Below are 26,124 nucleotides of genomic sequence, written 5' to 3' on the forward strand. Positions count from 1 at the left end.
CTACAGTTAAATCTTTTAGATACCTTGGGGTTATAATTGATTCTGCTCTGACTTTCGAGGAACAAATATCTGACGTAGTGAAAAAATCTTTTTTCCATCTTAGGAGACTTCGGTCAGTTAGGAATTCAATTAGTAAGGATTCCCTTAAAACACTGACATCTGCTTATATTACCTCACGCTTAGACTATTGTAATATCATATATTCAGGGATCACTCAAGCTAGCTTGAAGCGACTACAAAGAATACAGAATACTGCAGCACGTATGATTTGTAGGGCCCGGAGGGATGACAGAGTAACACCTTTGCTACATCAACTGCACTGGCTTCCGGTTGAAGCAAGAGTTAAGTTTAAAGCTTTAGTTTTGACCCATAAGGCTTTTTATACACTAAATCCTGACTATCTGTCAAATCTAACTATTCCTTACACTGCCACACGAACCCTTAGATCCCTGACAGACAACAGGTTAGTGATTCCTCCTCTCACTAGGGCTAGATGGGAATCTACACGGAATTCGGCTTTTTTCTATTTGTCTCCCTCTCTTTGGAATGGCCTTCCAAAAGAGATCAGACTTGAGAAATCTTACTTTCATTTTCGGAAACTTTTGAAAACCTTCTACTTTATCGAGTATGTAGATCAGAATTTAGAATAATGGAAGAAAGGTTATAAATTGGGCATCTGTAATATATACTAAGTCAAAACTGTATTATCTGTCTGTGTAGATTATATTATGTATTTAATTTTGTATTTGCGGTGTTCTCCTGTGTACTAATCATGAGTTATATTGTTCTCATCTTATGTAGCTAGTTTGTGGGTTTGCTGTGCTTTCCTGTAATGATTGGAGTTCTAATGTTTGTCCAATTTGTACTTATTGTATTGCTTCTTTTTATAAATTGTAAACCGTTCTGTCTTGCAGTAGCAATAAGATACGGTATATAAATTGACGTAAATAAATAAATAAAATAATAAAACGCTGGAATTCATTGCCAGAGAATGTGGTAAAAGCAGTTAGCTTAGCGGGGTTTAAAAAAGGTTTGACTAGCTTCCTAAAAGAAAGGTCCATAAGCCATTATTAAAATGGACTTGGGAAAATCCACTGCTTATTTCTAGGATAAGCAGCATATACGCAGACGATGTCACAATATACATCCCTTACAAACCTAACAGAAATCACCAAAGAAATCAAACTCAGCTTGAACATCATGAACTCATGGGCGAATGCATTTTAACTAAATCTGAACACAGAAAAAACATACTGCCTCTTCCTATCATCCCAATATAACACGAACAAACCCAACAACATAACCACCCCAGAACACACCCTCCCTATCTCAGACAGCCTGAAATGGCATTTTGCATATGACATCTCAAATGTAGCAAAATGGAACAATATGGCTCTCTGCTGACCTCCTGCAGGTGTAAGGTGTTATTAGGTCTGGATATTTTTGCATATATACAGATAAGTCATTACATATGCTCTCTACAACAGGGTTCCTTTTACTAAGGTCTGATAGGTAAATTTTGGGGCAAAGATAGAGAACAAGTGATGTCAGTATCAGATCTATATAAAGAACTTTGTAAAATAGCCCCACTTAAAAATTATCTGGCCATAACACACAAATGAGCACAGAGCTAGGGCTGCAACTGTCGACAGCAGATATTGGTTGGACCATCAAGTGCATACCCTCTATGATTTATAGTGCCTATTATAGGGAATGTCATTTTCGCATTTCAACTAGAGCCTATTTCTCATTATGCAGGATATGCCTCTTCCCTTGTGTGTGTTAAATGTTGCGAAACAGACAACACACTATTACATGCCCTTTGGCTTTGTGATTCTATTCAGTGTTTCTGGCCCAGTATTCTTATCTATCTGGGTGGGATTCTAAATAGAACTCTCATAGCCTCTCCAATGGGGCTGTTTGGCAAGTTTGATCTCTGTGGGTCCACTGGGAAGGGAGTCGTACATTGCTGAGTAAGGCAAGCATAGTGGGGAAAACATGCATGTTACAACACTGGCTTCTGGAGACGTCACCTTCCTTTTGGAAGCGGAAAAGTGTGCTACATAATTTAACTAGTAAAAAGGGAAAATTAGGTTCTTACCTTGGTAATTTTCTTTCCTTTAGTCATAGCAAATGAAGCCATTACGTATGGGTTATGTCCATCAACCAGCAGGGGAGATAGAGAGCACTCAGACTTTCACAGTGCCCTCTTGGCCAGCTAGCTCCACTGCCTCTTCAGTATTTGAAGCTTCCAAAGCAGTATGGCAAACCGCAATGGGAATCACAAGAGCTTTCCTCACAGCGAACAATGGCCCATCACAAGGGCATGAACTCATAAAGGAGGGAATGCACATCCTCCTGGAGGGAATAAACTCATCCTCCTTATTGTATAAGTGGAGGGGAACACACGTGCCTCCTGGAGGGAATCACACATCCTCCCAACACACTGGAGGGAATGAACTCATCCTCCTATTTATAGAACTGGAGGGGAACACACGCGCCTCCTGGAGAGAATCAACACAACCTCCAAAAAAAACATGCTGGAGGGAATGAACACATCCTCCTAAATTTAAACTGAACATGAATCCTGAAGATTGTTTTCCAACTTTCTCCCAAGGAAGAAACTTCAGGAAATTAGAACAGAACCTGAAAAACAGATTCACAGCATACAATCATACAGGGAGGGCTCATGGCTTCATCTGCTATGACTAAAGGAAAGAAAATTACCAAGGTAAGAACCTAATTTTCCCTTCCTTGTCATCAAGCAGATGAAGCCATTACGTATGGGATGTAACAAAGCAATCCCTAGATAGGGTGGGAACAAGCCACACCACGCGCTAGCACTTGTGCACCAAAACGCGCATCCCTCCTGGCAGCCACATCCAGCCTGTAATGTCGGGCAAAGGAGAGCTTATAAGCCCATGTTGCTGCACTGCATATCTCTTGAAGAGAGAGTGCTCCAGTTTCAGCCCAAGAGGAAGAAATCGCTCTAGTAGAATGTGCCTTAAAGGCTACAGGCGGAACCCTGCCGGCCAGCAGATAAGCTGAAAAGATAGTTTCTTTGAGCCAGCGGGCAATAGTGGCTTTAGACGCTGGAGACCCTCTGCGAGAACCGGATAGCAAAACAAACAGATGATCAGAAGTCCTGAAAGAGTTAGTAACTCGCAGATACTGCAGCAGAGTCCTGCGCACATCCAAAAGGTGCAGCTGCCCAAAAGATTCTGGAAACTCTTCCTCTGAAAAAGAGGGCAAGAAAATAGGCTGGTTTAGGTGAAAGGCTGAAACCACCTTAGGCATAAAGGAAGGCACGGTCCGAACCGTGACTCCGGACTCTGAAAATTGCAGAAATGGGTCTCTACAGGACAGCGCCTGGAGCTCTGACACCCGTCTCGCCGAGGTAATGGCCACCAGAAAAACGGCCTTCAGTGTCAAATTTTTCTCCGATGCTCGCCGAAGCGGCTCAAAAGGAGATGCCTGCAGGGTTTTCAAAACTAGCCCCAAGTTCCAAGCTGGACAGGGTGCTCGCACTGGAGGTCGGAGCCGAAGCACCCCTCTAAGAAACCGTGCCACATCTGGGTGAGCAGCCAAAGACACGCCTTCCACCTTACCACGAAGGGAGGCCAACGCTGCCACCTGCACCCATAGGGAATTATAGGCCAAGCCTTTTTGTACACCTTCCTGCAAAAAGTCCAGAATCGGCGAGACAGGAGCCCGCATTGGAGCAATGGCTCTGGAAGCACACCAAGACTCAAACAGGCACCAAATCCTGGCATAAGCCACGGAAGTGGACCGCTTGCGAGCTTGCAGGAGAGTGGAAATAACTTTATTGGAATAACCTTTATCCCTCAATTGCGCCCTCTCAATAGCCATGCCGTAAGACCAAAGCGGCCGGCGTCCTCCATGGCTACCGGTCCCTGAGTCAACAGGTTCGGTACCAGAGGTAACGGCAGAGGAGCCTCCAGGAGCATCTGTCGGAGGTCTGCATACCAAGGTCTCCTTGACCAATCCGGGGCGATGAGGACCACTTCTCCTGGGTGCAGCCGAATCCGCAAGAGCAGGCGCCCTATCAAGGGCCATGGGGGAAACACATAAAGTAGACCCGGAGGCCAGGGTTGAGCCAAGGCATCCAACCCCGCCGAGCGAGGATCTCTCCGTCTGCTGAAGAAGCACAGGACTTTGGTATTGGCACTTGTCGCCATTAGATCCATCACGGGCTTGCCCCATTTGGCACAGATCTGCAGGAATACTTCGTCTGCCAGATTCCACTCTGCTGGATCGATCTGATGCCTGCTCAGATAATCGGCCTGCACATTGCTCTGACCTGCAATATGAGCTGCCGACAGACACTGAAGATGCAGCTCGGCCCAGTGGCAAATCAGTTCGGCCTGCGCGGCTAGTGCTCTGCACCTTGTTCCGCCTTGTTGATTTATATAGGCCACCGTTGTCGTGTTGTCCGACATCACTCTGACAGCCAATCCTTCCAGGGTCACTTGAAAGGCCAGAAGCGCCTGAAACACCGCTTTCAACTCTAGGCGGTTGATGGACCACTCCGACTCCTCGGGTGTCCATAGACCCTGGGCAAGCTTCCCCTTGCAGTGTGCGCCCCAGCCCTTCAGGCTGGCATCTGTTACCACTAGGCACCAAACAGGGAGCGTCAGCGGCATTCCTCGCCGCAGCATGCTGTCCGAGAGCCACCACTCCATGCTGAGACGGGCCGCAGGGAGCCAAGTAAGTCTGCATTGGTAATCCTGAGAAATAGGAGACCATCTCCGGAGTAGGGAATACTGTAGAGGTCTCAGGTGCGCTCTCGCCCAGGGTACCACTTCCATCGTGGCTGTCATCGATCCCAGCAGCTGGACAATGTCCCAAGCTCGCGGGCGGGGCATCCTCAGGAGCAGATGGACCTGATTCTGAAGCTTGCACCGCCTTAGCTCGGGTAGGAACACATAGCCCGAGACTGTGTCGAACCTGGCCCCCAAAAACTCTAGAGATTGTGAAGGGGACAGGTGACTTTTGGCCATATTGACGACCCAGCCTAGAGATTGCAGTACTGAGACCACTCTGGCTGTAGCTTGTAAGCTCTCTGTTGCAGAGTCTGCTCTGATGAACCAGTCGTCTAGGTACGGGTGAACCCTGATACCTTCTCGCCTGAGAAAAGCAGCTACTACCACCATTACCTTCGAAAAGGTTCGGGGAGCTGTGGCGAGGCCAAAAGGCAAGGCCCTGAACTGGAAATGTTTTCCCAACACCGCAAACCTCAGAAACTTCTGGTGCGGGGGCCAAATCGGTATGTGCAAGTAAGCTTCTTTCAGGTCTAGAGACGTGAGAAACTCTCCTGGCTGAACCGCCGCTATGACAGAGCGCAGGGATTCCATGTGGAAATGCCGCACTCTCAGGGACTTGTTCACTTCTTTTAAGTCCAGAATAGGGCGAAAGGACCCACCTTTTCGTGGCACCACAAAGTAGATGGAGTATCGACCGCAGCCTTGCTCGGCGGGAGGCACCGGGGTCACTGCCCCTAACTGAATCAGACCTTGTAAAGTCTCCTCCACCGCCGCCCGTTTAACGGCAGAACCGCATCGGGACTCCACAAACACGTCTCTTACTGGGGCGTTGAATTCTATTCTGTATCCATCTCTGATCAGGTCCAGAACCCACTGATCTGAGGAAATCTTGGCCCACTCCTCGACAAAGAGGGAAAGCCGTCCTCCGATGACAGGCATCGAGGAGAGGGCCGGCGCACCATCATTGAGAGGGTCGCCCCTGAACTCCTGGTCTTGAGCCACCAGCTGCGGAACGCTTGTCCGAGCGAAAGGAGTTCCTCTGCTGACCACGGGCACGTGAAGTGAACCCAGCAGAATGCCCCGGGCGGTACCTTCTAGCTTCACGGAAGCGAGGTCTGTACGAGGAGTGGACCGCCTGGCCCTTAGAGGAAGGCCTCTGCCTATCTTCGGGCAAGCGCTGGGGTTTTGGATCACCCAGGCCTTTCACAATTTTCTCCAACTCCTCACCAAATAGGAGAAGTCCTTGAAAAGGCAACTTCACCAACCTTTGCTTAGAGGCCATGTCCGCTGCCCAGTGTCGTAGCCACAGACGACGGCGAGCCGCCCCTGCTACTGCCATTTGTTTAGCCGAAGCTCTGACAAGGTCATAAAGGGCATCAGCCAGAAAGGACAAGGCTACCTCCATCCGCGGAGCCACATCCAAGAAGGGCTCCGCTCCATCTCCGGGCTGAGCCACTGCCTGTTGCAGCCAAGCTAGGCAGGCTCTCACAGCATAACAGCTGCATGCAGATGCCCGAACAGTGAGACCTGCAATTTCAAAGGACCGTTTCAATGCTGTTTCCAGCGTACGGTCTTGAACATCCTTCAGGGCAACACCTCCTTCAACAGGGAGGGTAGTTCTCTTTGTCACCGCAGTGACTAGGGCATCCACTGTAGGCATTTGAAAACGAGCCATATGTCCCTCACACAGAGGATATAACTGCCCCATAGCCCTGGAAACTCTCAAAGATCCCTCGGGGTCAGCCCACTGAGCCGAAACAAGCTCTAGGATGGAGTCATGCAAAGGGAAGGCCCGAGCAGCTTTCTTGGTACTAGCCATCCTGGGATTACCCGAGGAGGCCATGCCACTGTCAGGATCTTCAATCGAGAGGGCCTGCAGGGTATCTGAAATAAGCGCTGGCAGCTCATCACGGTGGAAAATCCTCACCGCGGAGGGATCATCCAGATCCTGTGGTAAATCCGCACCCGACTCTGGTTCCTCAGACCAAGAATGTCTGTCAGAGTTCTCCGAATCCTCACACCCTGACCACGGGGGGGAAAAAGGTGCACCACAATCTGAAGGGGAATTAACCCTTCTGCGCTTATCTTTAGGCCAAGCATCCGGGAAAAAAGCCTCACTGGGCAGTCCCAGGCCAGAATCCATTGGGGGGGCAAGCAGAGGAGCCTCAGGCGACCCTTGAGGAAGGGCTCTTTTCATCATGTATGCTTTATGCAGCAAAAGCACAAAATCCGGGGAGAAAATCTCACCCTGGGCACCCAAATCCTGTCCGGTGCTAGCCACTCCTGAAATAACCTCATCTCGAGGTGTCCCACCCGGCGCCATGCGGTGTAAGCAAAATGGCGCCCGCTGCCAGCTCAGAGCAGGAAGAAACATCGCTCGCCATGCTCGGGCCGGCTCCTACGCCAGTACAGCACGATTTACAGAGCCCTGCTGCTGATTTGCGCTTGCCACAAGTGGAACAGCGCTTTACATTGTCCGCAGCCATCCCCGAAAAACGGCGGTAAAATCCAAAATGGCGGTTTCGCGCCAAAATCACCCCGATCGTGGGCCCACCCCGGAGGAGTTGGAAAACACTCTTACCTCAAAGGATCTAGTGTACAACTACGATCCTGCTGAAAATCAGGTCAAAAACCTCTGTTCCAGCGTCTCTGCGTTTAAAAACGCGACGTGACTTTTTTTTTTTTTTTTTTTTTTTTAAGCTGTGAGGAAAGCAGAGGTATTGAAGACTCCAGAGGCTCAGATGAGTGGGAAAGGCAGGGAAAGGGCGAACCTATATGCCTGCATCCACTGTTGGTGGGTAAGGACAGGGAAAGCAAGGCAATATGTCCACATCCACAGAGGTATGGGTAAGGCAGGGAAAGAGCTAACCTATGTGCCTTTAAAGTGAAGCTGCTATAGCCTCCAACACCCCGGTTAACAACTGGCAAGCCAGGAACCACCTCCCGGCAGATTTTTCTGGAGCTCGAACAAGCTGCAGCCACCCTGCTAGGGGAGATAGAGAATACTGAAGAGGCAGTGGAGCTAGCTGGCCAAGAGGGCACTGTGAAAGTTTGAGTGCTCTCTATCTCCCCTGATGGTTGATGGACATAACCCATACGTAATGGCTTCATCTGCTTGATGACAAGGAAAGGCCTGTTTCTGCCTGAAATGAAACGGGCGCTAGCAAGGGCTCCCCCCTCCCTCCGTTGCTGTCTCCCTCTCTCCCAAGTCCCACGCGCTCCTTTCCTGTCCTCCCTCTCCTCTCCCACTCCCCTGTAACTCATCACTTTGTCCGGCGTTCCGGTGGCAGACGGAGAGGGGTGAGTGGAGGGTGGGAGCGGCGTTGACGGCGACGGCGATTGTGGCGGCGCCATTTGTGGAGGGGTGGTTGGAGGGTAGCTGGGCCTTTGTGGTCACTGTAGGGTTCGTTGGTTGAAGCCATCTCTCTCTGGCCATGTCTCCGCCCTCGACGTCATAACGTTAGACGTGAGAGCGGGGCTAGGAGACATGGGCAGAGAGAGATGGCTTCGTTTGGGCACGTCCTCAGGACGTTTTCTTTGTTTGGCAGTCTGCAGCGATTCATTCGAAGGGTAGGAGTAGCTCCCCGTTCGTTCTTTTTCGTTTTTTTGTAATTGTTCCGCCCTCGACGTCATCACGTGAGGGCGGGGCACGGAGACATGGTCAGTGTTGTGGCTTCACTACCATGAACTTACGAACCGGTGTGTGAGTGCCTGCAGTGACGTCAGTGTCTTCAGAACGTTGAGGGTGAGTTTTATTATAGTAGATGTTGTTGGAGGTCTTATGGTGAAGAGGAAGAAACAGTTTTGGATGGTTTGGGATTTGTCATCTAAGGCAAGGAGTCCCATCGCAAATGTTCTATCTTTATAGTGGTTTGATACAGATTATTCACATGTAGGTTTTAGGATTATGGGAGGTTTTGGGGTGTGTTGGAATGAGGGAGGAGGGAAGAGGGAGTTTGCTAAGCACATGGAAGGCTATGAGTTAAAGCCTCTTATACTTAATTTGTTCTGGGGAAGGAAGGAGGGGGGGTAAATTGATATGTTTTGTAGCTGGGTCGCCCTTCCAGGACCCAGCCAGGCTCAACCCTGCTTAGCTTCCTTCTTTACACGGCCGTTGCCTCACTCCACACCATGTTGGGCTGCTCTGGGACTCGGCTCCAGACCCGAGAGCTCGCAGGACTCCCTCCTCCCTCTGCTCTTTCCACAGAGGCTCAAACAAGGCAAAAGGTTTATAAGAAAAAAAATTTATTTTCCTGCTTCCATTCAACATAAACACAAAGGAAAACACCTTAATTCCAAGTTCTTGCAGGTCTTGCCCCTTTTCAGGCCCAAGCAGCTCCTACAATGTCCTTACTTTAACACAAAAGCAGTCTTCTTGATTAGTCCTTTAGTGATTTATAGTAGTAGTAGTAGTAGTAGTAATTCTAATCAGGACCTAGCACATTAGTTAAGGTTTGCTGCCAAAGTACCTTTCAGGTTTAAACAGTCCATGTAACTTCACTCCTTTTAACCAAAATTACTTCTCTTTGGAACAAAGCATAACCAGAAAGAAAACACAGTAGCTCTGTATTTTGCAGCCACAGCACTTTCCAGTATCAAACAGTTTATACAGCTTTTCTTGCTCCATCTTACAGCACAGATAAACAGCTCTTTTTCACCTTGTTCATGCTGGGGTTTGAATTGTACTGAGTTCCTGTCTCTTCCCAGAGGTCAGCACCTGTCCCCTCTTTAGCAGAGACCTTCCCCAGTGCCTCAGCCTCTCTCCTCTGGCCTTCCACCACCGTCTCCAAGGAGCTGCCAGCCACCCCCTCACAATATCTTTCTCGGTTTGGGCCAGAGCCCCAATCTCCATCTGTTCCCCAGTCCTTCAGTTACTTCCATTTTATCCTCATCCCCAGCTTGCTCCGCCCCCCACCTCTCCAGCTGGCCCTCATTACCTTCCTCAGAAACCATTTCCCAATCTTCTATCCCCTCCCCTAGCTCCTGCACAGCCGAGTGGGGAAGAGAGGCATTCTGGGAATGGTAGTTCCTCCCCTTCTTCCTTAACCCTGCTAACCTCTCAGCCTCCGGTAGCCCGGCTTTCTGAATGCTGGAGTTGTGAGTATGAAATCTGCCCCGCTGGGGTTCCCCTGCTCTCTGCACCCCCTTTCCTCGTGACTTTCTTGATCCCTTTTCACCTGCCTTCTCTCAGTTTAATGATGCATTTATTGAAACCCTGTTTCTAGCCAATGTGAAGGTATTGTTCACACTTGTACTTTCCCAATTGCAATAAACAGATTTAACCATATATGTCAAAAAAAAAAAAACACAAGCAATGCAAGAAGAGGCCAATTTGAGACTTTACAAAATTGCCTCTAACAGCAGAAGTAATGAGAGAATTTCCTGCAAGCTATTTTAGTCCTTTGCAGCTTGGGTAGTGCAGATTTAGATATGTTCGTGTTGATTCGGATGTGTTTCTAGCTGGTAGGTCGATCAAGTCTGTCATGTATCCCGGGGCTTCTCCTGCGGAAGCTAGAAGAATGGTCTAAGGTTTGGCCATTAAAATTCAATGCGAAGAAATGCAAAGTGATGCACTTAGGGAGTAGAAATCCACGGGAGACGTATGTGTTAGGCGGGGAGAGTCTGATAGGTATGGACGGGGAAAGGGATCTTGGGGTGATAGTATCTGAGGATCTGAAGACAACGAAACAGTGTGACAAGGCAGTGGCCGTAGCGAGAAGGTTGCTAGGCTGTATAGAGAGAGGTGTAACCAGCAGAAGAAAAGAGGTTTTAATGCCCCTATAAAAGTCGTTGGTGAGGCCTCACCTGGAGTATTGTGTTCAGTTTTGGAGGCCGTACCTTGCTAAGGATGTAAAAAGAATTGAAGCGGTGCAAAGAAAAGCTACAAGAATGGTATGGGATTTGCATTACAAGACGTATGAGGAGAGACTTGCTGACCTGAACATGTATACCCTGGAGGAAAGGAGAAACAGGGGTGATATGATACAGACGTTCAAATATTTGAAAGGTATTAATCCGCAAACGAACCTTTTCCAGAGATGGGAAGGCGGTAGAACTAGAGGACATGATATGAGATTGAAGGGGGGCAGACTCAAAAAAAATGTCAGGAAGTATTTTTTCACAGAGAGAGTGGTGGATGCTTGGAATGCCCTCCCGCGGGAGGTGGTGAGGATGAAAACGGTAGCGAAATTCAAGCATGCATGGGATAAACATAAAGGAATCCTGTTCAGAAGGAATGGATCCTCAGAAGCTTAGCTGAGATTGGGAAGCGGAGCTGGTGTTTGGGAGGCGGGGCTAGTGCTGGGCAAGACTTCTACGGTCTGTGCCCTGAAAAAGGAATACAAATCAAGGTAAGGTATACACAAGAAGTAGGACATATGAGTTTATCTTGTTGGGCAGACTGGATGGACCGTGCAGGTCTTTTTCTGCCATCATCTACTATGTTACTATGTTACAAAGAACTGACAATCTGATTTAAGAGTAGACACTTCCACGTCAGAGAAACCTCAGATTAAGTTGGGACCTAAAGAAAGATGTCTTCAACTTTCAAGTCTCAACCCAAGAGAAACCATATACCGTTGAGGTGTCTTGTCCACAGTCAACAGCTCATACAATCCACTGGGGATTGTGACTCCAATCCCCATCCAAGGAGATCTTTGTTAAAAGAACTTTCCCAAAGTACTGATGGTGGGATGCCCCACTACCACAAGAGATGAGACAAGAGTGAGAAAAATGGAAGGATTCCTTAAAGATTCTTGAACAGCTACATATTCCAGGTACATACAGTCCTGTGTCACTTAGTACTCTCTGTCGCAAGCAGATCTGCATCTTCTCAGACGTGTCTGTAAAAGCCATAGCTGCAGTGGCCTACTTGAAAGTTATATATGCAAAAGGAATTTCTCACGTGGGTTTCATCTCCGGTAGAGCCAAGTTAGTGCCACAGCCTAACCATACCATTCCACGCCTAGAACTGTGTGTAGTAGTAGTAGAGATAGCAGAGATAAATGAAATGGACATTCAAGTAGACACAGTCAACTTCTACACATTTGTTCTGAATTAAGGCATTAGTAAACAAACTGGTGCTTGTTTTTCTTTCAAACAAGAAAGTGGCTGCCTCTCCCAAAAGCTAAACACCTTTCCTCCGAAAGGGTTAGCCCTTCCCTGCACCAAAGGGAGATGGGGAGGAAATGAGGGAGGGACCCCCGAGTTTAGCACCCCAGAAGCTGGAAAGGAAAAAAAATTGCTATCTTCCTAGCCTCTATACTGGATTCCCCAGGCACAGAAGGGAACATTTTTTTTTTTTTAAGTAGAGAAAGAGAGAGACTAATGGGCTCACCTTCTACCATCTGCTGGAGACTGAGAAAATATTGAGGCTAGGGTCACATGGCCAGGGCTCTAGTCAGAAGTTTCTCAGTCTCCACCTACTGGAAGGCGTGCACAACCCATCAGTCCAACCCTGGGCCGGTCCGGAGGGACATTAAGGAAACCAAAGTTACATTACATAAGACATAAGTAGTTAAGAATGTCTGACATATGAGAAGAGACTGGAAGACCTGAATATGTATAGCCTAGAGGAAAGAAGGAAAAGGGAAGATATAATACAGACGTTTAAATACTTTAAAGGTATTAATATAGAAACAAATCTCTTCCAGAGAAGGGGAAATGGTAAAACTGGAGGACATGAGCTGAGATTGCGGGGTGGTGGACTTAGGAGTAATGTCAGTAAATTCTTTTTCACAGAGAGGGTGTAATGCCCTCCCAAGGGAGGTGGTAGAGACAAAAACAGTGATGGAATTAAAAAAGGCATGGGACAAACACAGAGGAACCCTATTTAGAAAATAGATAGTACAAAACAAAAATAAATTAAATTAAAAAATGACTGCAGGGGGTGGATGTGTCAGTGACACTTGGACAGCTACTCCGGCTGTGAAGAAAGGCCAGTGCCAGGAGGACTTTGCAAGTCTGTGTCTGTATGTGGCAATCCAGTTTAGGATAGGCTGGAAAGGGCTTCAATGGCAACTTCAGTAGCTGGAACCGAGGACAGTGCTGGGCAGACTTTTACGGTCTGGGTCCCACAAATGACAAGATGGATTTGATAGGCAGGAGTGAGCTTTGACGGCATCTCCAGTAGGTGGAGCATAAGAACAGAACTGGGCAGACTTCTACGGTCTATGTCCCAGAAACACCAAAGAAAGACTCGTGAAAGTATATAATATCACATTCATTGTTGATTTAATCATGAATTGATACTGAGTGTGACTGTTAGGCAGACTGGATGGACCGTTCAGGTCTTTATCTGCCATCAATTACTATGTTACTAAGCCTGGGGGGGAAAATACCTCTCCAAAAAAGGAAACAAAACAGTAAAAAAATATCAAGTTTGAAAATGTACCAGATTAGACTGATGGTTCCAGAGAAACAAGCTACCCCCCCAAAATGATCCTATACCTTTCTACAGGAGAAGCAGCATACATAATTAGATACAGTGAAACACAGTGATTAGGGAACTACTCCTATCAAACTGCCTACTACCATTCCATTCCCCAAAACTACTCCTACCCTCAAAAATTACCCATAGTTACCCCCCCCCCCCCAAACTCCGGTGGTGGGAGGCGGGACTGGTGGTTGGGAGGTGGGGGTAGTGCTGGGCAGACTTATACGGTCTGTGCCACAGCCGGTGGAGGGAGGCAGGACTGGTGGTTGGGAGGTGGGGATAATGCTGGGCAGACTTATACGATCTGTGCCAGAGCTGGTGGTGGGAGGCGGGGCTGGTGGATGGGAGGCAGGGATAGTGCTGGGCAGACTTACACGGTCTGTGCCAGAGCCGGTGGTGGGAGGCGAGGCTGGTGGGTGGGAGGCGGGGATAGTGCTGGGCAGACTTATACGGTCTGTGCCCTGAAGAGGACAGGTACAAATCAAGGTAGGGTATGCACAAAAAGTAGCACATACGAGTTGGTCTTGTTGGGCAGACTGGATGGACCGTGCAGGTCTTTTTCTGCCGTCATCTACTATGTTACTATGTTACTTCCCAGTTAGCCTCCCACCTATCCACACTACTCCCACCTCCAAACTACCCCTCCAAAAACCATGCCCCCCACCAAAAATGCATAACCACCTACCCCTATTCTCCCAGCCATGCCCTCCTGTAATTCAAATACACACAGAGACAATGAAGCTACATACATAAATGGAGGGCCTGGAAAGAATTCCATAAGTCACGCTCAGCATGCTTTTCCACTTGTTAAAGGGTTCATTTTCAGTTGATAACACCCAAAAAGAATATTTTATTATTGTGACCTAAAACTTTGTCATCATGCACTGTGATTTCCCACCCATATTAAGCCCTCAGTACTAGTCAGTGGCTCTCTTAGGCAGGTTAGAGGTCAGTACCCATCTTGAGGGCTCAGGAACTTCGCGCCTCTCTCGTGTTAACTGACGAGGAACCATAATTTCATAGGATGAAAGCCCTGCAGTCTGTTGGGAACCTGAAAGAATAAAAAGATGAAACAGATGATAAAAAAAAACAAATAAATCCAATTTTTAAAAAAACATTCAGTGTGCTGTGCTTCAGAACTACAATTTGATCGGTGTGTTGCACCTGAAAAGTCAATTGGTAGTATTTTGGGGAATACAAAGTCTTTCCAGAAAAGCTACTCAAGAAAATCAAAAGTGCAGGCTTGTAAAATTTCCTCTATTAAAACCATATTAGACTTTTCAGAGAAACAATTAATGATTTCACACAGAGAATGAAAACGCAAGAAGTGATCATCTGGAAAAATATTAATATACAAGCCGTTAAGCCCATTAAAACGGGCAAGATTTTTTATTTCTGAAATGTAATTTAAAAGTTGATGAACGTAATGTGAGTTGATGTGTATAGTACACTTTTATATACTATGTTCTTTGTGTAAACAGCAAATAGCCAAAGCAAGAAATAAGTGGATGTGTACAGTTCAGTTTTATATAGTATGTTCTGAGAGAGAGGTGCAAGGAGTCGCTGTAACAGTGGAGGGTGAGAGAGAGAAAATGAGAGTGTGTGTTTATATGTGTGTATCAGGGCCGTGCCTAGGGTCTCTGGCGCCCCCCTGCAGACTATCAGTTGGCGCCCCCCACCACCCCTCCCCAATCCCCTTCTCCCCTCTGAGAACCCCTGAGCTCCCCCACCCCTCCCCAATCCCCTTCTCCCCTGTGAGCTCCCCATCTCCCATCTGAGCCCCCCCCCCCCCCCGTCGAGAGCCGACAGAGCCCTATTCTCCTGCCACCACCCTGCCTTTTTTTTTTAAATCCATGCAGCGACGCAGGCAGCGCCTCCCGTCTGCCCTGTGTGTGCTGTGAAGGGAGAAAATCGACTCGCTGGCATCGGGCCTTCCCTCGTTGTGTCCCGCCCTCTTCTGAGGTAACTTCCTATTTCCTCGAGGGTGGGACACAGCGAGGGAAGGCCCGACGCCAGCGAGGCGATTTTCTTCCTTCACAGGCGCACACGCAGGGCAGAAGATGGCCACCCTTCTCCTTCGAAAATAAGCAGGATTGTCTCACACTCTCTTTGTGAATTAAAAAATATACATACATCAAAGGCAGCCAAGTTGGATTTTAATTCAGTATTTATGATTTATTTGTTTTAATTAAGACTCATTATGGATGTGGGTACTAGAGCACAATACAGTCAGTTCAGTGGTCTTACAAACCAGCTGTAAGGATATTCAGTGAGAGAGTGCTAGCAATACAGGGAAACAAAAATATTTTACAAAATTTTCAAATCATCTTGCCAGTCCATGTAAAATTATCTATGCCATTATTTTTCCTGTCTCTCAACCTACACTGAAACATATAGCGCCTTAAACAAATGTCAAAGTACAAAACACTCTTCTCCTTTTCAGGCTAATTGTTACCAAAGGAGTCCATAGTCCTTGCAAAGTCACCTGACCCATTTCTGTAAAAGCACTGCTGAAGTGTAAGCTAGCTGGCTGGAAGTTAAAACTAGTAAACAATTCTAGAACTGTCTGGCTCAGCGACAGCTTCTGGGGATCTTACCTTGTGCCTGAAGTCCCTGGCTACCTTTCTCTCCATAACCCCTGCACGAGCAGCCGTCAGCCTCAGCCCTCCTTACCAACTCACTCTACTTCTCACAATTTACCCCGCCCAGAGCACAAATTGAAGTGTAAGCCTAGTCCTGATTGGGCGACCTCTTAGACCTCCCCTAGCTAGCCTTTGAAAGCTTTCATCTGATTGGCTCGCCGTATTTACCTGCCCGACGCCAGCAAGGCGATTTTCTCCCTTCACAGGCGCACACCGCTGCCTGCGTCGCTGCATGGATTTTTTAAAAAACAAGCTGGGTGGTGGCAGGAGACGAGAGCGGAGCAGCGTGAGCGGAGCGATATGGCGGGGCAGCACCGCAGCGGCGCCCTTGAAGGCAGGCGCCCCCCTGCGGTGCTTACCCCACTTACCGTGTTGGCACGGCCCTGGTGTGTATGTATGTGTGTGTTGTGTGTGTGAGAGAGAGGGGGAGAGATGCTAGGAGTCCCTGTGACAGTGGAGGGTCAGTCGCTCCTTACAACCAGTTGTTTGAGGCAGCAAAGCAGGGCTTGTTTGTCAGTTGTGTGTGTGTGTTGTGAAGAGGAGGATGAGGAGGTGGATAAAATGGAAGTGGAAGAAGAAGAAGTGAAGAGGGTCCAGAGGAAAGGGAGACAGAACAGAGCCTTGCCTTTGCTACGTCCGCAGAGGGAGAAAAGAAAGGGTCCCTTCCCACTGAAAAATGGAGGCTGGAGAAGAACTACAATACCCATCAGCCCCGGGGAAAACCCTGGTATAGAAACTATCCTTCCCAGCAGCCTCCAGGGGAGAACCATGACAAGGCAAGGGAGGTGTCCCCTGGGGTTAATCAGGAGGAGGAGAAACAGCTGGGAAAAGGGTGGGACGAGGAACCCATGGAGTGGCAAGAGGCTGGAGAGAGAGAGAAGGGAGAGAGCCTGGAGGAGCCGATGGACATAGAGCAGCAAGGGCCCAGTCATTGGGAAAAAAGCTGAGGAAGCAGATGGTTTCTTGGTATGGCAGCTGGGCTGAAAAGTGAAAGTAAACGGATCATGCGGGAGAAGGGTCAGTGATAGTGAAAGTGTGACCCAGAAAGGGTGGACCGTATCTCCCCTTAGAGTTCAAGCTGTTTTGAACTGTGTGCTGCTGAACTACTCAGAGTGAAAAGTGTGTTGTTTTGGGAGGGATTATTGTTTTTTCCTGTGTGAACTACTCAAAGAGAAAGGAAGATGTTTTTTTTTACTATTTGCCATTGCACCTGGAGAACACTTGCAGCAGTGTTTTTTTTTCCTTTTTTTTTTTTGAGCTGCAGCCTGCAGTCGCTCCCTAGAGGGGTGAAGCGCTAGGCTATAGGACTGTTTAAGGGGAACAAACTGAGTTCTGGAAGCAGTGGGGTTTATGTTTCTTTTTACCCTGCTATGCTGATTCCATTGAAGAGGGAAAACAGTGAGGGCTGTGTTTTTGTTCCTGTTTTATTTTGAACTGCTGGACTGTGAGCACCAAGGAAATAAAAACTTGCTGGTTTGCTTTTGGAATTGTTGGTTACCCGAGTCGTACCCTGTGGATTACACTGGATTATGGGGCTGGGCATGAAGCTTGGCCCATAGCTGGAGTCTTGAAGGAAGAGACAGGATCCTGAGAACCCCTGGAGGAGGGACGGATCTTTCACAGTGTGTGAGAGAGAGAACTGGTAGGAGTGCCTGTGACAGTGAAGGGTCAGTCGCTCCTTATAGCCAGTTGTTAAGAGAGAGAGACAGTGAGAGAGAGCTGCTAGGAGTCCCTGTTACAGTGGAAGGTCAGTCACTCTTTACAGCCAGTTGTTAAGAGAGTGAGAGAGTATGTGTGTGTGTGTGTGTGTGTGTGTGTATGAGAGAGACAGAGAGAGAGAGGTGCAAGGAGTACCTGCGACAGTGGAGGGTGATTCGCTCCTTATAGCCAGTTGTTGAGAGTGAGAGTGTGTATATGTATGTGTGTGAGAGAGAGAGAGATGCTAGGAGTCCCTGTGACAGTGGAGGGTCAGTTGCTCCTTATAGCCAGTTGTTTGAGGCAGCAAAGCAGTGCTTGTTTGTCAGTTGTGTGTGTGTGTGAGAGAGAGAGAGCTGGTAGGAGTCCCTGTGACAGTGGAGGATCAGTCACTGCGTATAGCCAGTTGTTTGAGGCAGCAAAGCAAGGCTCGTTTTTGAGGGGGAGGGGGAGGTTGGGTGTGTGTGTGTGTGAGGAGAGGTGGGGGCGGGCGGGGGTAAGAGAGACTGAATGGGAAAAAGGCGAAGAACTTTATGTGTGTGAGAGAGAAAGTTGCTAGGAGTCCCTGTGATAGTGCAGGGTCAGCCGCTCCTTATAGCCAGTTGTTTTTGAGATGTGTGTGTGTGTGTGTGTGTGTGTGAGGAGAGGTGGGGGGGTGGGGAAGAGAGACAGAATGGGAAAAAGGTGAAGAACCTTATGTGTGAGAGAGCTGCTAGTAGTCCCTGTGATAGTGCAGGGTCAGTCGCTCCTTATAGCCAGTCATTTTTGAGGTGTTTGTGTGTGTGTGTATGTGTGTGTGTGTGTGTGTGTGTGTGTGTGTGTGTGTGTGTGAGGAGAGGGGGGTGAGGTGGGGGGGGAACAGAGACAGAATGGGGAAAAGGCGAAGAACTTTGTGTGAGAGAGAGAGCTGCTAGTGGTCCCTGTGATAGTGCAGGGTTAGTTGCTCCTTATAGCCAGTCGGTTTTGAGGTGCGTGTGTCTGTTTGTGTGAAGAGAGGGGGGGGGGGAGAGAGAATAGGGAAAAAGGCGAAGAACTTTGTGTGTGAGAGACAGATCTGCTAGGAGTCCCTGTGATAGTGCAGGGTCAGTCGCTCCTTATAGCCAGTCGGTTTTGAGGTGTGTGTGTGTGAGGAGGGGGGGGGGGGGGGGGGAGGAGAGACAGAATGGGAAAAAGACGAAGAACGTCAGCTGTGGTGGGAAGGGGGAGGTGTCGCGCTGTAAGCAGCAGGGAAATCGACCACTGCGATGAAAGAGATGGGATAGCACAGTTGTATCCCATGGCCTGAGTTTCTGCAGCAGCAGGGTCACATTTAGCAAAGCATCATTTTGTTTTGTTTTTTAATTAACGATCCCCACAGCAAACATGGAGATAGATGTTTTGCAACGATGGAACCGACCACTGTGATGAAAGAGAGGGGATCAGTTCCCTGTTCGGAGCCGCTGTTGGACGATCCCCGCCCGATGTTCGCCGGTCACCCGCTGCTCTCTGCCCCGCCGGTAATGAGCGCTGGCATGGGGTGGCCCAGGACACGAGAAGCAGGCAGCCGGTCCTTGTTTTGCGAGCAACAGCTCCCGGCTGATTTCAACAGGTCGGCATGTACAGAGAAACCTGTGATGTGACGTCGGGAGAGATGTGTGATCATTTATATATTAGGATAAAAAAATTGCAGCTGGAACAATCCAAACGTTGGACAGATAATACATAAGTGGCTCTTGTTTCAACGTACAAGCTCACATATCTGGAAAACAATTGCATAGCCTGTGAATAACCTAGTCAGTCTAATGGCAAAAAGAGATGCATTCAGAGTTTTGACTCTCTCAGGGGAGGATTCTTGGGAAATAAGCCCAGTTACTAATGGGATGAGGCAACAGTTTACTGGCCTTTTCACAGAAGATCTTAAGTGCTATACTGGGACAAACCAATGGTTCACCAAGTTCAGCTTTCTGTCTCGATCTGGGTCACTCAAATTATCAATAGTCTGTCCTCTCTATGGCACCTCTGCAATTCTTCCTACAGACACCCTGGTACGTTTCAGGTGATCCACAGGCTAGTGCTGCTGTTTAACCCCAGAAGAGGTGGTGATCCCCAACTCTACCCAGCTGTACTACTGGCCTTGATCACATTTTCTGGCAACAAATTCCACCACTTAATTGTGTGTTAGCAGAAATAATACTTTCTTAAATTCATTCTGAAGCCATTACTAATTGGTTTCATGTTTTGCTCCCTGACCCTGCCACTATTTGAAATCATAAATTTGCTCCATACCAGCAGGGATAGAGGTTCGTTTAAAAAAAATAAAATTCTTGTTACTTCTCCAAGTTGAAGATCCTTCCTAATTTGTTTAGCTTTTCTTCATAATCACTCTTATTCTACTGTTATCACCCTCATGCAACAAAGGATGTGGCAAAATCTAATTTTATAGAAGTATTTTCATACAAAGCTAGCCACCAGAGATTATATGCTAGTAAGTTTACACAGAAATGTCAGCAAATATTTGCACAACTCTTTTTGTTTAGAGGAATTATTAGGAGATTTTGATAATTATCTGCTAATGTGTTCCTATTTGTACAGAAGTTACAGTTTCCATTCAAGGAATGGCAGGGGTGCACGTATAAGGCAGACCTTTAAGGAAAGCATTTAAAATGCATTTCCAGTGATCTTATGGGAACTGTTTTGCAACTAAGTTCACTATTAGATGTACTTTGCTTTAACGATAGAGACTTTTGGAGTGGGTCTGTCCATCCATACACACAGGTTAGCAGCGCCAAGAGGAGCTCCACCACTGTAAACATATGTGCAGTGTGCTATGGGAACACCAAACCCTGCGGCACAAAAAGAGGAGGGCCCTACAGCAAGAATCCAACTCCCTTTAGCACAGAGTAGAGGTGTTGGCTGGGTCAATGAAAAAGGTAAAAAGCTGGAGAGGCAGGAGGACAGGAGAGGAAGGGAGAATAGTAAGAATATCACACACACCTCCCCTTTGCTGACAACACAAAGTTATTCAAAGTTGTTAAATTACAAAAGGATTGTGAAAAATTACAAGAATGCCTTACGAGACTGGGCATCTAAATGGCAGATGACATTTAACCTGAGCAAGTGCAAAGTGATACATGTGGGAAAGAGGAACACTTGGCTCACCAGATGCCACGGAGAGAACAAAGAATGGCTCTGCCTCCGGCCAAGGCTGAACCAGGCCATCTATCTCCTGAGAAGCTGGGTCCCTCCATCAACTGAAAAGCACTCTGCCTTAGCATTGGCTCGAGAAGCCCTCGTTGAACTGAGATGGCCCCCAGCAGTCCACTATGAGCTGAAAAACCTGCTCTCCCAGCTCCCACTTCCTGGATCCAGCAGAGAGTGATTGAGATAGTCAACTTGCACATTGTACTTGCCCACAATATGGACCACTGAAAGAGCTTGGAAATGCACTTCTGTCCAGAAGCAGAGGCTCATCAACTCCAGAGCCACCGCCTAACTCTGGATCCCACCCTGCCTGTTGATGTACGCAACCACCTTCACATTGTCTACAAATGCACTCGATCTGCAGCCCCTCACTACCTCTCTACCCTCATCTCCCCTTACGTTCCTACTCGAAACCTTCGCTCTCAGGTCAAATCCCTCCTCTCAGTACCCTTCTCCACCACCGCCAACTCCAGGCTCCACCCTTTCTGCCTCGCCTCACCCTATGCTTGGAATAAACTCCCTGAACCCATACGCCAAGCCCCCTCCCTGCCCATCTTCAAATCCTTACTCAAAGCCCACCTCTTCAATGTCGCCTTCGGCACATAACAGTTATACCTCCATTCAGGATATCTAGACTGCCCCAACTTGGCATTTCATCCTTTAGATTGTAAGCTCCTTTGCTCAGGGACTGTCCTTCTTTGTGAAACTGTACAGCACTGCATAACCCTAGTAGCACTTTATAAATGTTAAGTAGTAGTAGTACATTGATCTGACTGCTTTCCCCTCCAGAAGCAGTTGAAACTCCAGAAGAGCCAACTGGACCGCCTGGGTCTCCAGGCAGTTGATGGACCAGGATGCCTCCTGGCTGGAGCAGGTGCCCTGTGCTACTTGTCTCAGTCTTGCGAGGCCACCGATTGAAGTCTCTGCAGTCATTTTAAAGAAACGGCAGCAGAGAGAGGATCAGGTGCAGAGAGAGGATCAGGTGCAGAGAGCAGGAAAGAGCGGGGATCTTTCCTGCCCCACTAGACCACCAGGATGTACTGAGGTATGTTCAGGGAGGGCACCCAGGGCTGGAGGGGAGGGAGCAGGAAAACGTTTGGTAAGAGGGACATAAATGGAAAGGCAGGAAGGGGAAAGGGGAAATAAACCACATGGGATAGAAGGGGACAGACAGGAGAGAAGGACATGCTGCTCATGGATGGGAGGGAAAGAAAAGGAAAGGGGGACATGTTGCTCATGGATGTTTGATTTTTTTTTTAATGTGTATCTTTTTTTTTATTTAACAGAATATGGAATAAAATTAATTTATGTTACTTTTACCAGTATTTATGGAATCTGGCTTTCTTTGGGTGGGGGGGAGGGAAGTGAAGGTGACTGTGCGGCGAGGTGCAATGCAGTGTGGTGGGGGCAGGGCTGGGTGGGCCGGGGGTAGAAATGGAGATTACTTGTGGTGGGGACAGATTAGATTCTCATGGGGACAGTTTAGATTTCTGTCCCCATGCAACTCTCTACTTGGGACAGGTACATAGGATCTCTAAGGGAGAGGAAGGGTTAACAGACGTCAGGGATGGATGGTTTGGATAGGCCATATGATCTTTATCTGCCTTCATTTTTCTCTTTTTAAATGCACTAAAGAGCAAAGAAACAAGCAAATTAGCACCGAGGGAGTAGAAACCATGTGAAGAGATTTCCAAAAATTAGAAGAATGGTAAAAGGTCTGGCAGTTAAAACGTAATGCGAAGAAGTGCAGAAATCCAAAGGAGATGTACGAGATAGGAGGTGAAAGAAAGATGCTCAGGAAAGGGACCTTGGGGTGATGGTGACTGAGGATCTCAAGGTGATGAAACAATGTGACAAGGTGGTGGCCATGCCCAGAAGGATGCTAGGTTACATATAGAGAGATTTATAACCAGCAGAAGAAAGGAGGTGTTGATGCCCCTGTACAAATCATTGGTGAGGTCCCGCTTGGGAGTATTGTGTTCAGTTTTGGAGGCCGTAACCTAAGGACATTTAAAAAAAAAAAAAAACTTGAAGCAGTTCAGAGAAAAGTGATGAAAATGGTATGGAGTTTGCACCACAAGACGTATGAGGAGAGACTTGATGACCTGAAGATGAATACCCTGGAAAAGAGAGATAGGAGTGATATGATACACACATTCAAGTATTTGAAAGGTATTAATCTACAAACAAACCTTTTCCAGAGACTGGAAGGCAGTAGAACTAGATGGCATGAATATAGGTTGCAGGGGGCCAACTCAGGAACAATGTCAGGAAGTACTTTTTCCAGAGAGAGAGAGAGAGTGGTAGATACTGGAATGTCCTCCTACAGGAGGTAGTGGAGACGAAAACGGTAACGGAATTCAAAAATGCTTGGGATAAACACAAAGGAATCCTGGCTAGAAAGCGAATGGAACCAAACAAACTTAACGGGAAAGAAATTCAAGGCCAGGCAGACTTCTACAATCTGTGAACGGATCGTGACTAGACAGATTTGGATGGGATGGACTGGGGTTTCAATGACAGCTTCAGTAGTTGGAGAACAAGGCCAGTACCAGGCAGACTTTGTATGATCTGTGCACTGAAAATGGCAAGGACAAATCAAGATCAAGTATGCTTATGTAGTATCACATCATACCTTATGCTATGAGTTTTATCTTGTTGGGTAGACTAGATGGAGCACACAGGTCTTTATCTGTCGTCATCTACTAAGTTACTATGAGTAATATACATAATAATACAGTTTCAAGAGTAAACACACACAATCCATGAAACCACAGACCAGTTATAATTACATTATTAAAGTAAACATAACTTAGCACAACAAAATGAAAACACTGTTTGTTTTTCCTAACAGAATACAAAGGCAACAGGATATATCACCACATGCAGTTATGAATCCAATGCTTTCTGCTAAGGGCTGCAGATCAAGACTTGTGTCCATTTACTTAAGCCTTATTACGCACAAAGGATTCTGACAGATGCATACAAAGCATTTCTAAGCCCTAACAGTCATTTCCTAGAGTGGCGTCACTGAAGTCTTATGGGCAGATGCACAAAAATTACTGGGCCAGCCCCATGTGTTTTTGACCAGCTCCAGCTGGTTTACCGACCATGGTATTCAACAGGCAATGCACAAAGAGGTTTTGCGGGCTGTTTCCCATCTGCAGTGACAGCCAACGGGAATCACATGCAAATGCATGCAAACGAGCTGCTTACTATTTAGATATGCATTCCATGGGATGCACAGCAAGGTCTGCCTACTTTTAACAAGTAACATTTACCAAGAAGTCTGGAGCAGCTGTAAGCAATGTTCTATCTTGCGGCTCCACACAGCACAGCCAACGCTTGCATTGATATGTCCAGATCAACTGCAGCCCTTGCTGAAGTCTGTCAGCACCTCCCCAGATTTAAGCGCCCCATAAAATCTTCCTTTTTCAACAGTATATTTTTTTTTTTTATGGGGCTGTCGGCCACCCTCCTCCCTCTTTCTTCTGCAGGTTCCTGTGACACCCTGCCCAGGACTGCTGCTGTGTCTCTCCTTGTCCCTGCTTGTGCCGCTGACTACATGCAGCTTGTACACATGTATGAAAGCCATAGCATGTGCGGAGAAGCCACACTTAGCAATTGGCTGTTCTGCGCATGCTCAGCTGAACGAATGATTTCCCTCCTACTGAGCTGCTTGCTGTTTTTGCAAGCAGCTCATTTGCTTGCGATTTGCTATATGAATTGCGCGGTAATTTTTACAGAGTTTGAAATACAAGGCAGTTCTTTCCGAGGACCTTTGTGCATTTCCTTCTGAATACCTTAAATAATTATCTTCATAAATGGAAAGTTCCCAGAGATGCAAACTCAATGTTCCAACTATAATGGTTATGTTGGTGTAAAGGACAAATTTATAAAAATTTCATTGACACAATTTCCTTATAAGGCAGTTTCCAACAAAAACATCGAGCTACTTGCACCACTTAAGCACCAAACCACACCAAGGGATATGCAAACATCTAGCAGGTGAAAACGGGAAATAAAACATTCCAGCGATCACTAGAGTTCTGCGCGTCCACTTAAAGTTGATGGTTGATTCACAAGTGGACTAATATAACCACAACTTATCACTGGGTATTCATTTTATGAAAACGAGTTTCATACAAACTCAAAACATTTTCCCCATAGAGACAAACCAGAAAGCACCCCTTACATGTCCACAGAAATCTGGTCATCATATTTACATTCCCAGATGACAACTAAAACTCATAGCAGGAACACAACAAAACCAGAAACATGTACAATATTCTCTCGTCACCCACTGGAGAAACTAAATGAAAGCGAGAGTAAAAAGGGACACAACGGAGAAAAGGGGAAAAGAAAATCCGAAAGAAAGGAAAGGAAGAGAGAATTAGAATACACAGGAAAAAAGGAGCCGAGAGGAACAGATTATTAGAATAGACAGAAAAAAAGGAGGTGGAAAACGAACCAGAGGCGCCGGAGAAAGAGAGTTACAGTGTGGATCTTACCCAGAGCTGCCGGCAAGCAGAGTAGAGCGAGTAGGCCGCGGAGGCCCCTGCCCGCAGCACTGGCGCCGCCGACCACATTCATCTCAAGCCCAAGGCGTCTACGTTCTCCGGCCCGGGGACAAAGGTAGAACAGATACTCAGCTTCTCATGGCATGTGACACTACTCGATTCGCGGAAGCAAGGAAGGCACACGACAAGTTATTGCTGCTGCAGCAAGATCCCCATTGCACTGCACACTGTCTGAGTCTGACTCACTGACCAACACCCGGTTCCTGCCCGGCTCCGTTTCCAAATTCCAGCGCGTGCGCACACTGTGACCACTCTGTGGAAGGGTGGAAAGTCCGGCCGGTTGCTTAGCTGCTGTCTGTCTTGGACTTTTGCTTTTGGCCTCCGTTGAAAGTGCGCACGAGCTATATATAATTATAATACTTTTTTATTAATTTATTATTTGCATTTGACACTCGCCTCTCTACAGTTACATTAAGGTACAGTGTAAGTATGATTTCCTATTGCTAACGTTTTTGTGTTTGTCAGGCATTCCGGAAAAAGCATGTTCGGGTGCCTTAGCAGTGACATCAGTTCAAATTAAGAACCCCCAAATGACAGTTACAGATGGGGTTCCCCATTGCATGGAGGTCCATTTTAGAACATCCAGGAGAGCTGCAACCTCGTCTTACTTTAGTCTTCCAGCACTGTGCAAGGGCTGCTTGGGCAGAATCAATGTTGTATAGTAAGTAGTTACTGTACTTAAGTAAAAATTTGTTACTTTTAAAGATGTACAGGATAATGTTACCTTTATTTAAGTAATAATTACCATTTTTTATTACTTTTACTCAGTTACATGGGATGCTTACAGTAAAAAATAAAAGCAGAACCAA

At 47.1% G+C, this 26,124-nt stretch overlaps 1 protein-coding gene across 2 annotated transcripts in view; it reads right to left on the reverse strand.

Moving 5' to 3' along the window:
- LOC115469357 (disintegrin and metalloproteinase domain-containing protein 9-like) overlaps nucleotides 1-25,703 on the reverse strand; it is a 240,843-nt gene extending 215,140 nt beyond the window's left edge. Inside the window, exons 1-2 of one of the 2 annotated variants that reach the window (XM_030201903.1) lie at nucleotides 25,247-25,703; nucleotides 14,175-14,269 (exon numbers count right to left, since the gene is read on the reverse strand). In XM_030201903.1, the coding sequence (XP_030057763.1) occupies nucleotides 14,175-14,269; nucleotides 25,247-25,328 (177 nt within the window). In that variant the 5' untranslated portion in view covers nucleotides 25,329-25,703. Of the gene's footprint in view, nucleotides 1-14,174; nucleotides 14,270-25,246 lie in introns of those variants that run through there. The other variant, XM_030201904.1, reaches the window with a different exon arrangement.
- Nucleotides 25,704-26,124: the final 421 nt, after the last annotated feature.

Source organism: Microcaecilia unicolor, chromosome 4, assembly GCF_901765095.1.
Source record: "Microcaecilia unicolor chromosome 4, aMicUni1.1, whole genome shotgun sequence".
NCBI lineage: Eukaryota > Metazoa > Chordata > Amphibia > Gymnophiona > Siphonopidae > Microcaecilia > Microcaecilia unicolor.